Raw genomic sequence first — 13479 nt, 5'->3', positions numbered from 1 at the left:
CCAGCCCACACTTTCCCCCAAATTCCAGACCCAATATCCAGGTGCCTACTTGGCATGTCAAGTCTCTTAGCCCTCTTGGCTAAAGAAGAGTACTTGGTTCAGCCTCCCCAGACAATCCAGTCTACCTGGGCACTCTTCCTCCTACCCAACCTGAGAGTGCTCTGAGGTAGGGCTTTCCCACTTTCCACGTAAGGCCTGAGTGGGGCTGAAGAACTCCCGGTCTCTGTCCCTAACCCTATCATAGGACTGTTCCACCCACAGTCTTTCCATCCTGCGTTTATGGCAGTGGAGCCTGTCTTGCCAATTGCTTAGGCAAAACACCCTGCAGTCACCCTTGGCTCCTCTATTTCTCTCCTGGCCCACATCCAATCCTTAAGCAAACTCTGTCATTATGTCTAAATGATCTGGAATCCAAACACATCTCACCATTTCTGCTGCCACTCTGCTCTGAGCCACAATCTTCTATTACCTGACTGAGTCCAGTCACCTCCTACCTTGTTTCCTTGATTCTAACATTAGACCTCTTACAGTCAATTCTCAATAGAGAAGCTACTGAAATCTTTCTTTTCAAGGTGTAAGCCTGATCACATGTCTATCCTACACGATTTTCTTCACAAGCCCTGTTCTCACTCAGAATATCAGCCAAAATCCTTACCATGTAGGCAAGGGCCTATTATAATCTGTGGGTCCTTCATTACCTCTCTATCCCTCTACCCTATTGTCTCTTGCTTACTCCATGCAACCACAATAGCCCCTCAGCTGTGCCTTCAGTATTCCAGGGTTTCTGCTGAATGAGGGCATTTTGTTCTGTTCTCTCTGCCTTGGCCTTCAACTCCTTCAATTCTGCTCAATTTTCACTTCATCCTTGTCCATAAAGCAGCTGGCCCCTCACAGACCAATGTATAACCAATTCTTTGTCCTGCTGCTCTTTCTATCTGTACCATATCAGTCATCTTTAAAATAGAGTACAGCATATAAATTTGGTTCATTTTTTTCTATTTGCTATCTCACGTATGTCTTTGGTTTAACATACTTGCAACTACCATGGCATAACAAATCACTCCCAAAGTTAGTGACTTAAAACAACAACACTCATTTCTTTTGCACACATATCTCAAATTTGGACAGTCCCTGGGGGTAAGGCTCATGTCTACTCATGTGGCACTGGTTCAATGGTTAAATCAAGAGCTGGAGGGATGGGATAGAGGAATCTACTTCTGAGAGATGTTAACACAAGGTTTCAAATTTTGTGCTCACTGCCAGCTGGGACATTTTAGCAGAATCTGAGGTGCCTTGATTCCTTTTCACGTGCCTCCTCACAGCATGATGGTGGCTGTGTAGCAAGACTTGAATATGAAGTATCCCCCAAAGACTCATATTTTAAAGGTTTGGTCCCCATTGCAGCAATGTTCAGAGGTGGGGCTTTTGGGAAATGACTGGATCATGAAGACTCATAAGTGGATTAATCCATTGATAGTTGAATGGACTACTGGTAGGTGGGAAATAGTTGGGGAAATAGTCACTGGGTGTTTGCCCTGGAAGATTATTTCTTGTTTCCTATCTCCTCTCTCTTCCTGGCTGCCATAAGCTGAGCATCTTTCTTCTACCCTTATTTTATGGTGTCCTGCTTCACCTCAGGCCCAGAACAATGAAGCCAAGTGACCATGAACAGAAATCCCTGAAATCATAAGCCAAAATAAATCTTTCCCCCTTTAAGTTGTTTATGCCAGGTATTTTGGTCATAGTGATGAAAAGCTAATTAAAATTCCTTGTTTGTCCCAGCCTCAGAAGTCAGGGTCCCTTCTGATGTCCTACCAAACTTCCAGAGTAGGGGACACAGATTCCACTTCTTTTATTTTATTTCTTTTAGTGGTACTGGGGATTGGATGCAGGGGCACTCTACCACTGAGATACATCCCCATTTTAATTTTTAGAATTTTTTTTTAGTGAGAAGGGTCTCACTACATTTCCCAGGCTAGCCTCAAACTTGTAATCCTCGAGCCTCAGCATGGAATTGCAGGTGTGCACCATTGTTCCCAGCTACAATCCACTTCTTAATAGAGAGTACCTAAATTCTGGAAAAGCAAGAATAATAAGAAAAATTATTGCTACCATTTTTAAGGAAGACCATGTACTAAAATTGGGTCCTTAAAAGCTGAAGCACAATTATGGGAGAATCAGAATAAGGAAGAGGAAGAATCCAAGTGAGGGTGAAATCTCAGAGGGAGGAAAGGTTTAACTAGGTCCCACAGAATTCTGGAGTGTAATTCCTACTTAAAGTTTTCCCAACATGAGATAAAGGAGTTATGATTTGGTAATGTTGCACCCTTCAATTGGGAAGGTAAGGGGACTCAATTCTGAGGCACTTCTAGTTCTCTACTCAAGCATTTCTAGGAGTGTGGGCTGTTAGAATCAGGAGCAAAATGAGGCTTGGAAGGATTACACCAAACAGAAAAAGGGGTCCCAGAAAGTTTGAGTGGAGCACCAACATTGCCCACTACTTTCTGTCAGAATGTAAGTTTCTTAATGAAAGACCTTTATTTTACTTACTCTTGTATCCCAAGTGCCTACCACATACCTGTCTCTAAAATTTGTTGAATTGAATGGAATTGCAAATGGACATAAATATTTATTCTGCCTTTTGTGCCTTGCTGCTAAAGGTATTCCATATCCAAGGTAGTAATTTTCCTGTAACTTATAATACTTTTTATAGTCATGTTTCTTACATTAACTTAATAATGCCCCTGGAGTTTTTTCCCTTCAAGATAATTGGTTTGTTGGGGTGTAATTTACATATAGTGAATGTACAAATATTAAATTTATGGGTTGATACAGTTTTGCATATGTATGCAATCATATAACCACTGTGATTAAGAACATTTCATTTCATTTTCATTATTCCAGAAAGTACTCTCTCATGTACCTGTTTCATCCAATCCCGAGCTTACCCTTACTGTCTTGGTTTGGTCATCCCCACCTTTCTTCATGGCCTAGAGATGCTACTAATCTAGCATCCAGGGCTGCTGGGAGCATCAGCCACAGAGAAAAGGGAGGTGATTGCACAAAGAACCCTGATGGGGAGAGGTGGGCCTAAGGCTGTTGCTTTTGTTATATAATGATAAGGTCATGTTATACATTGTGTTAGGGAGAGCAGTTGAATTTACTGTCAAATATTGAAACTAGTTTCTGACAAAAAAGATGTCAAGATGTGGTTTGAACTGAGCAGAAGCAATATTAATGACAGCCATCTGCTCAACTGTTTATAACAAGATAACATACATTGCACATGAATCTAGTTAAGTTTGTTGTACTCGATAAAATGGTGATGAAGTCTATTTTCAAATACTCAGCTTCCTAAATGTGTTCCTTATTTATATCTGATGTTATCACTTAAAACAAAAGAGAACTTAAGTTGTGATTTCTCCATACAAGACTTTATTAATGCCAGAAATTAAACAGTAAGAGCAGAATGAATTTGAAAAATCTGTGTGATTGTAGGTACAAAGTTGGTATAAACAGGGAGCAAGGAGGAGAAAGGCAGGCCCGAGGGGAGCCTTCAGTGGGAACATGGACCTATACATCATAATGATTCAGCTGATCCTTGCTCCATGAAATGGCCTATACAGTGCCACTAACTGGATAGCTCTGTGCCTTTATATCCAGGCTGTGTGCTGGGCCTCAGGGTTCCTCCCTCCCCAAGGAATGCTTAACTCCCTCTATTCCTGGGTTTGTGATTTCAGGGTTGAGACCCTTCTGTTTTCCATCATACACTGGAAATGAACGAAACAGAAGCTAATAGAAATGAGGGATTAATTGCTGTGTTGCCTTGTTATATTGATTCCAGAGCCTTTCAGGAAAGATCTACTGTTCAGTGTAAAGACATACCATAATGGTTTCTGCTATCATTGTGTAACAAACCCCCGGCCCTTGGTCAGAAACACAGCCCTGTCTTACATATATATATATATATATATATATATATATATATATATATATATATCTATCAATTGTCTCCACCAGAAAACAACATTTGGCTGGCACCATTTTGACTTAATGGTGCCTTCCTCAGGAGCATATGCTGTTGTCAGCTCAAAAACTACCTGTACTTTCTTTGCCTGCATCATCATGATTTTTGCATAGCCATCCTTTAGTAGTTTTGTCAAAGCAGGACATAATTGCATATACCCTGGAAATGATGAATGGTGTCAACCTTTAACATAGAGAGCACCTATTCGGAGCATTCTTGTTTTTAATTAATCACATCCAAACAAGTCATACTACTCTTGTGTATATTGCTTCATGTTATAAATACATTCTTGGAAATGCTTTGTAGGAAAGAGATTTCTTTTTTTTTCCTTTCTGTCACCAATTCAATGATATTTCACTACTGACATAATTTCAGCTGTAGTTTTTCTTCTTCAGTCTGGTGTCATTCTTGACCCCCAGGGCTACGATTTTTCTGTAGCAGCCTTTTTCCAGGTAATTAAAGATCCAAACACAATCTCCCCCCGCCCCCCACACACACATAAAGCTACCATCTACAGGAAATGGCAATTTGTAGCCCTGGTTCTTTTCCTGTGACTCTGTGATTTTTTTGTCAGACACATGAGGAAGAAGGCAGCTCCTTACAGGCTCTGGCCTATGTTTTGTTGTGATATGTGATATGGCTGTAAGATGCAAGGACTGGGGAGCCTTCTCCTTGCTTTGTCTAGGTTCATTAAGGACCCTGCATTCAATTTAAAGTACTTGGCAATTTTCCCTTGCTTTACAACACAAGGAAAATGATGTCACCAGAATCTACTGCTATGAAAATCAAAGTGACTTCTTGTATGGTCTGAAAAAACAAGACTTACATATTTTCTTACCGTTCAGTCAGTTGAAACCCTGAAATCCTGTGGTAAAGCCTACAACTGCACCAACTGCAGTGAGTGTTTGCTTCCTATTTGATCAATCCTTATACAGTATCTGTTTAGTTCCTCATTGTTCAGATATGTATTATGGCTCTATGTTCTCAGAAGGATTAAGAAGGGGTATTAAATAAAATTCCATGCCCAACTGAGACCCTCATTCTGGGCTCCCTGGGTCCATTATCCACCGAGGATGAGATGATACAATGCCCCCATTTATGGAGTGTTCAAAGTCTCAGGATATGTCATTTTTCAATCAGAAGGGAAAATTGGCCAAAATTTCAGACAGATCATCAGGAGGTATTTCTAATTGTAACTACTGAAAATGTAGAGTTTCAATTGAACATTGCAAAAAGAACCCCTCCCTGGACATGTATACCTTTTAAGAATCAGAGCACTTGCTCAGATCTCTATGAAAGGAAGAGGGGATGATGGCTCATCTTTTGTCTGCAGGTGTTCCCCCAAGTGATCAGTTTTGTCAATTTCCTCAGAGGTAGTATAAGATAGTGGAATGAGTTTGCAATTGGCAGCCTGGACAACTCTAAGCTTGACTCTGTATCTTAGCCCCATGAGTGATCTTGGTCAATGTGTTCCCTTCTCTAGTTCTCAGTTTTCTTCTCTTCAAAGTGGCAGTAGCAACAGATTCTGCCATGCATAGCTTCTGGGGCCTTTTAGAGGAAGGGATGAGATGATACATAAGAAAGCATGCTGGGAAAATGCCAACAGCAATGGAATAGCAGCTTAAACACAAATGTCTTTATAGCCACCAGTGTCGTCAGATATGCTGCTCATCATGGAGCCTGGGATCCATTGCCCATCACTCAAATTGTATCTCTTTAGGGACAGAAATGATTGATCTGATAGAGTCATAAGAGTAAGGGGTGTAAATTCTGATCATTGCTGAGCTTGATCTCAACTGTGTCTTCAAGGGCTATGACAAAATGGTCTTCAGGGTACACTTTACTAGAATAATTTGGTTCTGATCAAAGCACAGGATACCAGACAAAATTTCAGGTATTGGAGGCAAACAATGTCAGCCTGTTGGCGGTAATACTGGTTCCAATCTTTGCTCCAAATACTCCATTTGAAAATTTTGTAACAGAATATTTGGAAAAATGTTCTCTAAAGTCTTGTTTTTATTGCTCTTACCATTCCTGAATTAATGGCATTTTTTACATCTCAGTCTGTGGTTGTGGAGCCCTTCATCTCTTCCTTTTGTGACGGTGGAACCATTGCAAGCATCTCTGAGGCTGGAGAAATGACCTTCTGTCACAGGCTCTGGAAGTGGGGGTAAAGGGGTGTGGGTTGGCCCTCTTCATACCTGCTTGAGAGGAAACTGCTGGCTTCTCCTTTCCATCCAATGCATAAACAGATCCTTTCCTCCTAAAAGTTCTCGCCAATACCACAGAAACTACATATTCTCTCTTGGTTTTGACCTGTGTTGACCATTGGTGTGTTTTTAGTGAAAAAAAATGCAAACTGAACCCCAAGCTTCCCAGTTTCACACCTGGCCCAGACCCACACATCTCACACTTTGGATTGCCTTTCATCCGTCCACTCCTGCTTGGTGTTCTGGAGAGCTTGTGTCTTCTGCTCATCCACTTGGACATAGTCTACTCTTTGCTCTTCTGAAAGAAGAAGTTTCTGAAGAAGGACAAAAAGTTTTCATTACATCTAATTTTGAAAAATCAGGATAGTGCCTACCTTTCTGTGGTAGGTTATACTGTAATCTTTACTGTACTATTTACTCCCTTTTCCTTCCTGCAGAAACATTATGTTCTAGATGTATGTGTGTGAACATCTCTTAACTTTAGCCATTTGGTTGGACCAATAGAATCCGAATAGAGTTGACACATGCCAATCCTAAGGAGAAGAAAAGCATTCTGGGATTCTCTAATTTCTCTCTTTTTTTTTTTTTTCCTCTGCCAGAAGCCTTGTATTGTAGATGACCTGGAACACAATATCCCTGCCTGAAATAGGCTTTCTCATGAGTAACAACTGAAAAAACCTTTGATCCTGTGTGTACCTGAAATTTGGGGGTTGTTTACTCTGCCTAAACTGACTAACATGTGTTTTGTACTTGTTGCTCCCACCCTTCTGACCAAGTTTTCTTGTGTATCTGTTCAGGTTTTTGGAATGATATTAAATGTGGAAAAGTAGGTATTCATTTAGCAAAAGGGGAAGGAGGTCTTCCAGAGTTTTTTTCCTTACACACACACACACACACACACACACACACAGAGAGAGAGAGAGAGAGAGAGAGAGAGAGAGAGAGAGAGAGAGAGAGAGAATCATATTGTACTTTCTGTTCAGTGAGCTGCTTTTTTTCACCAAATAATACATTGTTAGACACATTATGGGATTATGACCATCCCTCACTCAAATATATTAGTTGTCCATCTATCACTGTTAGTTCATTCCATGACTCAAACTGTGAAGTGTATATTATTTAATGGCTAGGATCACTTATGGGTATTAATCAATCAATCCTCCTAATAGCTCTCATTGTAGATGTTATTATTTCTGATTCCTAATTTACAGATGAAAATACTATCCGAAGGATTTGAAACAGTCCAACCTGGCAATTCAAGGCCCTTTATTGAGGGGTTCCATGTCAACTACAGCTCCTTTTATCACTGCATAAAGTCTAGCCATACTAGCCTGTTACTTGTTCCTTAAACAGGCCCTTGCTATGCCTGGCCCGTTCTCCTCTGTGTCTTATGAATTTTCTATAACTACTAGGGTATGAATCTTAGAAAAGCATGAATATAACATCTGTTTACACATATGCACACAAAGAACATGCTCTAGAAAGAAATACACTAGGATTCCATTCTCTCTGGAAGGAAGGTTTAAGGTTCTTTCAATATTTTTCATTATACATCTGTATTCCTTTTTTAATATTTACTTTTTAGTTTTTACTGGACACAACATCTTTATTTTATTTTTATGTGGTGCTGGGGATAGAACCCAGCACCCTGCGCGTGCCAGGCAAGCACGTTACCACTTGAGCCACATCCCCAGCCCACACATCTGTATTTCTAAGACCTTCTAAAGACAACACACATGGTTTGGTGATCAGAAAAATCTAAGCAGGAATGAGGTTCTCTGGGAATTCTCAGACATAAAATTCTTCCTACCTGCTGTACAGGGGCTGATGATGCTGAATTAAAGTCCAGGGCCAAATAATCCAGGCTGAACTTCTTTGTCCAGGTAAGAGCACCACTGCTCAGGGAGTTGGCTGTTTGGTGCTCCTCCTAGGAAACAACATCACAGGACTCTGGTTAATGAGTCAGGAGAGGAAGGTAAGTTGTGGCTCCATCCAAGTAGCTGCCACCAGATCACAAGAGAGTGGTCTGATAAGACCTGAACAAACCTGTCTGCACATGAGTGAGAGTTGGCATTTCAAAAACAATATAGCCATTCAGCCTTAATATGAAACCATATAATTATTGGAAATGGTTTGCCAAAATTCCCTCATAAAAGAATTCACTTTATGGATCTGATAGGCTCATGATATTTTGGGGATTAACTCTTGATAAGATCAACTACACTTATTAAACTTCCAGTAAAAGTATCCCAAATACATTTAAAGGTACTTTATACAATTCGAAGAAACAGTTATAGTGAAACTCACCACCAAGCTTCAGAAGCAGCATACTAGGGAAGTGACTCTCCCCTCTACCATTTCCTCTTCTCCCCACTACAGGCAAAGCACTATCGTGAATTTTATGTTTACAACTTCTTTTCTTTCAAAGTGTAGTTTGATGAGCAAGCAAGTATCCTTAACACACTGTCCAGCTTCTCCTGTTTTTGAATATCTTATCAATAGAATCTTATCATGTATATTTTAAAAAATATTTTATGTATATTTTAATTGTATATGAACACACAGTATCTTTATTTATTTTTATGTGGTGCTGAGGATCAAATTCAGTGTCTCACAAATGCAAGGCAAGGACTTTACCACTGAGCTACAGCCTCAGCCCCTTATCATGTATTTTTTAAAAAATATTTTAGTTGTCAATGGACCTTTATTTTATTTATTTTTATGTGGTGCTGAGAATCAAACCCCGGTCCTCACACATGCTAGGCAAGCACTCTACTGCTGAGCCACAACCCCAGCCCCCAATAAAGTTTTAATGTTTTTGCTTATAACGTTGTTCACTGATCTCTTCTTACATTTATCTAAAAATACCTATAATTTGTTATTATTGTAAATGGTAGATTTTTTTTTTTTTTTGGTACTGGGAATTGAACTCAGGGCCACTCAACCACTGAGCCACATCCCCAGCTCTATTTTGTATTTTACTTAGAGACAGGGTCTCACTGAATTGCTTAGGGCCTCGCCATTGCTGAGGCTGGCTTTGAACATGTGATCCTCCCACCTCAGCCTCTGGAGCCACTGGGATTACAGGAGTGTGCCACCACACCTGGTGGTAGATTTTGTTTAAATCCAATTTTCTGTTTCTTACCACTGTATAGACATTCAATTGTCTTTTGTGTATTGATTCTATATCTATCAACTTTTATATTTCATTAATTCTAATCATTTTGTTAATTATTTATTTATGATTTAATTAATTGCTTTATCCTAAGTAGGTTATTTTGGGTTCTCTGGGTAGGCAATTGCTTCTATCTATGAATAATCATTGGTAGTCTTCTTCCTTTCTAATTATTATTCCTTTGGGTTCTTTAATTTATTCTCTATCTTATACAATGCTGAATGGAAGTAGTTAAAGAGGTTTTCCTTGGGATGAGGTATAGCTCAGGGATACAACACTTGGCTAGTTTGTATCAAGCCATGGGTTCCACCCCTAGCACCACAAAAAAGGTCATCCTTGTTTTGCATCTGATTTTAAAGGAAAGATTTTTAGTATTTAATCATTGAGTATGATACCTACTATAGATTCTATAAGACTCCTTTTTATGAGATGTAGGAAAAGTCCTATTCCTTGTTTACTAATAGATTATTTTTATGAACAGTTCTCTCAAATGCTTTTTTTCTGCATCTAGTAAGATAACAGTATTATTTCCTCCTTTAATTAGTGCATGTACTCACTTGATTTAATAGGTTCTCTGGTTTATGGTTATAAAGCTCATTCCTCTGAGAATATTGGTAATAATATACTTAATCTTCTCCAGCTTTAGGTCACCACATTAATTTAATTTCAATCTCTATATATATTTGTCAAACTAAACATTTCATATAAATGGAATCATACAATATGTGGCCTTTTGTAATTGACTTTTATTCAGCATATTGTTTTCAAGGATAAATCACATTGTTTCAGGTATCAATACTTCATTTCTTTTTATGGCTGTATAAACTTCTATCATATGGAATTAAACAGTTGATGAAAGTGTAGGTCATTTTCATTTTCTGGTTATGGAAAATGCTGCTATGAATATTTGTGTATAAATATTTGGTTGAACATATTCTTTTTATAATTTTTAAATCTCTACAATGAGCAAGATTGGCCTATAATTTCATACTTATTCTTAAAAATAAATGTAACTAAGGAGACAAAGATTTCTATGTTGAAAATTACAAAGATGCTACTGAAGGAAAGCACAGAAGACATAACTAAATGGAAAAACAGCTATGTTCATTGACCGGAAGACTTAATGTTGTTAAGATTATAAGATCACCCAAAATAATTTGCAGATTGAAAATATTCCATATCAGAATACCAATGGAATTTTTTTTGCAGAAATATTAAAATCTACCATAAAATTCACATGGAATCTTAAAGCCAAATAGCTAAATCAATCTTGAAAAACAAAAATGAAGTTTGAAGTCTCATACTTTCTTATTTCAAAACTTACTACAAAACAATAGTAGTGAAAATAGCATAGTACTGGCATAAATATAAATATGTAAACCAATGGAATGTTACACAGTCCACAAATAAACCCTCCTTGCAAATGCAGTCAATTGATTTTCATAAGGGCATCAAGACCATTCAATGAGGAAAGTATGCTCTTTTCAACAAATGGTATGAGGGAAACAAAAAGTCCACAGTCAAAAGGATAAAATTGGACTCTAACCTTATACCATATACAAAAATCAAGTCAAAAAAGATCAAAGATCTAAACATGAAAGCTAAAAATATAAAATTTTTAGACAAAATTTGGAAAAATCTTTATAACATTGGCTTTGGCAATGATTTCATTGATGTGACACCAAAAGCAAGGCAATAAAAGAAAAAAGATAAATAGGAGTTCATAAAAATTAATTTTTATGAACTTTTATACATCAAAGGACACTGTAAAGAGAATAAGAAGACAACTCACAGAATAAGGAAAATATTGAAAATTGTACAGATGATAAGGGTTTAATATTCATAATACATAAAAATTCCTACACCTCAACAACAACAAAAACAAACAACCTAATTAAAAAATAAGCAAAATACTTATTATGGTTTGGATATTAGGTGTCCCCAGAAAACCCATGTGTGAGAATATGCAAGAGCATTCAGAGGTGAAATGATTAGCTTATGAGAGCTTTAACCTAATCAGTACTTAAACCACTGATAGGGATTAACTGGGTGGTAACTGCAAGCAAGTAGGGTGTGACTGGAGGAGGGGGTCCCTGGATGATGAGGGGCACTCTCTCTGCTTTCTGGTTGCCATGAGCTGAGCTGCTTTCTTCTACCACACTCTCCTGCCATGATGTTCAACCTCACTTTCAGCCCAGAGCAACAGAATTGGCCATGTATGGACTAAGATCTCTGAAATCGTGAGCCCCAAATAAACTTTTCCTACCTTACATGGTTCTTGTCAGGTCTTTTGGTCACAGCAATGAATAAAGTAGCTAAAATAGTACTCAAACACATTTCTCCAAAGATAAATAAATGGCCAATAAAGACATGGAAAGATGCTTAAGCTCACCAGTGATTAGGAAAAAGTGAATGAACAATGACATAATACTTCACATCCATTAGAATGGTTATTATGAAAAATGGGGAAATAACAAGTGTTGGTGAGGATGTGGAAAAATTGGAACACTTGTTTATTGTTGGTAGAAATATACAATAGTGTAGACATTGTGGAAGGCAAGTTTGTTCATCCTTTCAAAAAACAGAATTACTATATGATCCAACAATTCTACTTCTAAGTATATTTTCAAAAGAATCAAAAATAGGAACTCAACTAAGAACAAGTATACCCATGTTCATAGCATCGTTATTCACAATAGCCAGAAGGCAAAATGAACTAAATTTCCATCAGTAGATAAGTGGATAAACACATGTGATATAATCCATATTATCAATTATCGCATTATTTAGTCTTAAGGAATTAAATTCTGATATATGCCACGATGAAGGTGAATCTTAACACTATGCTAAATAAAAGAAGGCAGACACAAAGGTACAAATATTGTATCATTCTACTTTTATGAGGGCCCTACAATAGGCCAATTCAGAGACAGAAAATGGTAGAGAGGAAGGGGAAAGTTACTGTTTAATGGGTTTACAGAGTTTATGCTTGAGATAATTTAAAAGTTCTAAAAATGGATAGTGGTGATAGTATACAACTTATGAATATATTTATTGCCACTGAATTTCATACCAAAAAATGGTTAAAACAGAAAAATTTATGTTCTGTATGTTTTGCTAGAGTAAAAATATTTTAAAAACTGTAAAAGAATATTCATGATGGTTCTAATTGTTCCCAAACTCAAAACAATGGATTTATCCCTTAGTGTATAAGTGGATAAAATGTGGTACATGCATACAATGAAATATTACTCAGCAATAAAACAGAAAGAAGTACTGACACATATACAAATTTGGATTAATTTCAAATTTGGATGAATTATTCTGAGTAAAATAAGTGAAACTTATATAATTCTATTCTTTTTTTAAAAAAGAGAGAATTTTTAAATATTTATTTTTCAGTTTTTGGTGGACACAACATCTTTATTTATTTTTATGTGGTGCTGAGAATCGAACCCAGCGCCCCGCACATGCCAGACGAGCGCATTACCACTTGAGCCACATCCCCAGCCCAATGAATCAATTCTTGTGGCATTCTTGAAAAGACAAAATGATAGGAATGAAGGACAGATCAACAGTTATCAGGGGTTAAGGGTAGGGGGAGGGTGTAGCATAAAGGAGTATTTTGAGGTGATGGAACTACTATGTGTCATGATTGTGGTGGTTACACAAATTTACATATACAGAGAACTATACACCAAGACAGTAAATTGCACAGATTTAAAATCTCTGAGATTTAAGAGTCTAGAATTCAACTATAAAGCTCTTACAAAACTGTTGAAATTATAGGGATTGAAAAATTGATAGAGGAGAAATTGCACAAATTAAAATTATGCTTTGCTCTTTTAAATTTTCTATAAGTTTATAAACACTTATAGAAGGATTTTTATGGCTTGGATCTTGAATATCCCCTCAATCTCATGTGTTAAAAGCATGGTCATGCTTTTAACCTCATTGCACTAAGGTGCAGAAGCAAGGCTTCTAAGCAATGATTGGATCATGAGGGCTGTATTAATTAATCTATTAATTATTAATCTATTAATTAATCCATTAATAGCTGGATCAAC

The 13479-nt window shown here is 37.5% G+C and overlaps 1 protein-coding gene across 5 annotated transcripts in view; it reads right to left on the bottom strand.

Moving 5' to 3' along the window:
• Window positions 1-3412: 3412 nt before the first annotated feature.
• The window catches only part of Gab3 (GRB2 associated binding protein 3), a 56408-nt gene continuing 46341 nt past the window's right edge, over window positions 3413-13479 (bottom strand). For 2 of the 5 annotated variants that reach the window (XM_078034032.1, XM_078034031.1), the window contains exons 9-11: window positions 8048-8164; window positions 6439-6551; window positions 3413-6185 (exon numbers count right to left, since the gene is read on the bottom strand). In XM_078034032.1, the coding sequence (XP_077890158.1) occupies window positions 6110-6185; window positions 6439-6551; window positions 8048-8164 (306 nt within the window). In that variant the 3' untranslated portion in view covers window positions 3413-6109. Of the gene's footprint in view, window positions 6552-8047; window positions 8165-13479 lie in introns of all 5 variants that reach the window. The other 3 variants (XM_040287357.2, XM_040287356.2, XM_013366024.4) reach the window with 2 other exon arrangements.

Source organism: Ictidomys tridecemlineatus, chromosome X, assembly GCF_052094955.1.
Source record: "Ictidomys tridecemlineatus isolate mIctTri1 chromosome X, mIctTri1.hap1, whole genome shotgun sequence".
Taxonomy (NCBI): domain Eukaryota; kingdom Metazoa; phylum Chordata; class Mammalia; order Rodentia; family Sciuridae; genus Ictidomys; species Ictidomys tridecemlineatus.
The sequence above is the reverse complement of the archived record's forward strand: the minus strand, read 5'-3'. Positions and strand labels throughout refer to the sequence as shown.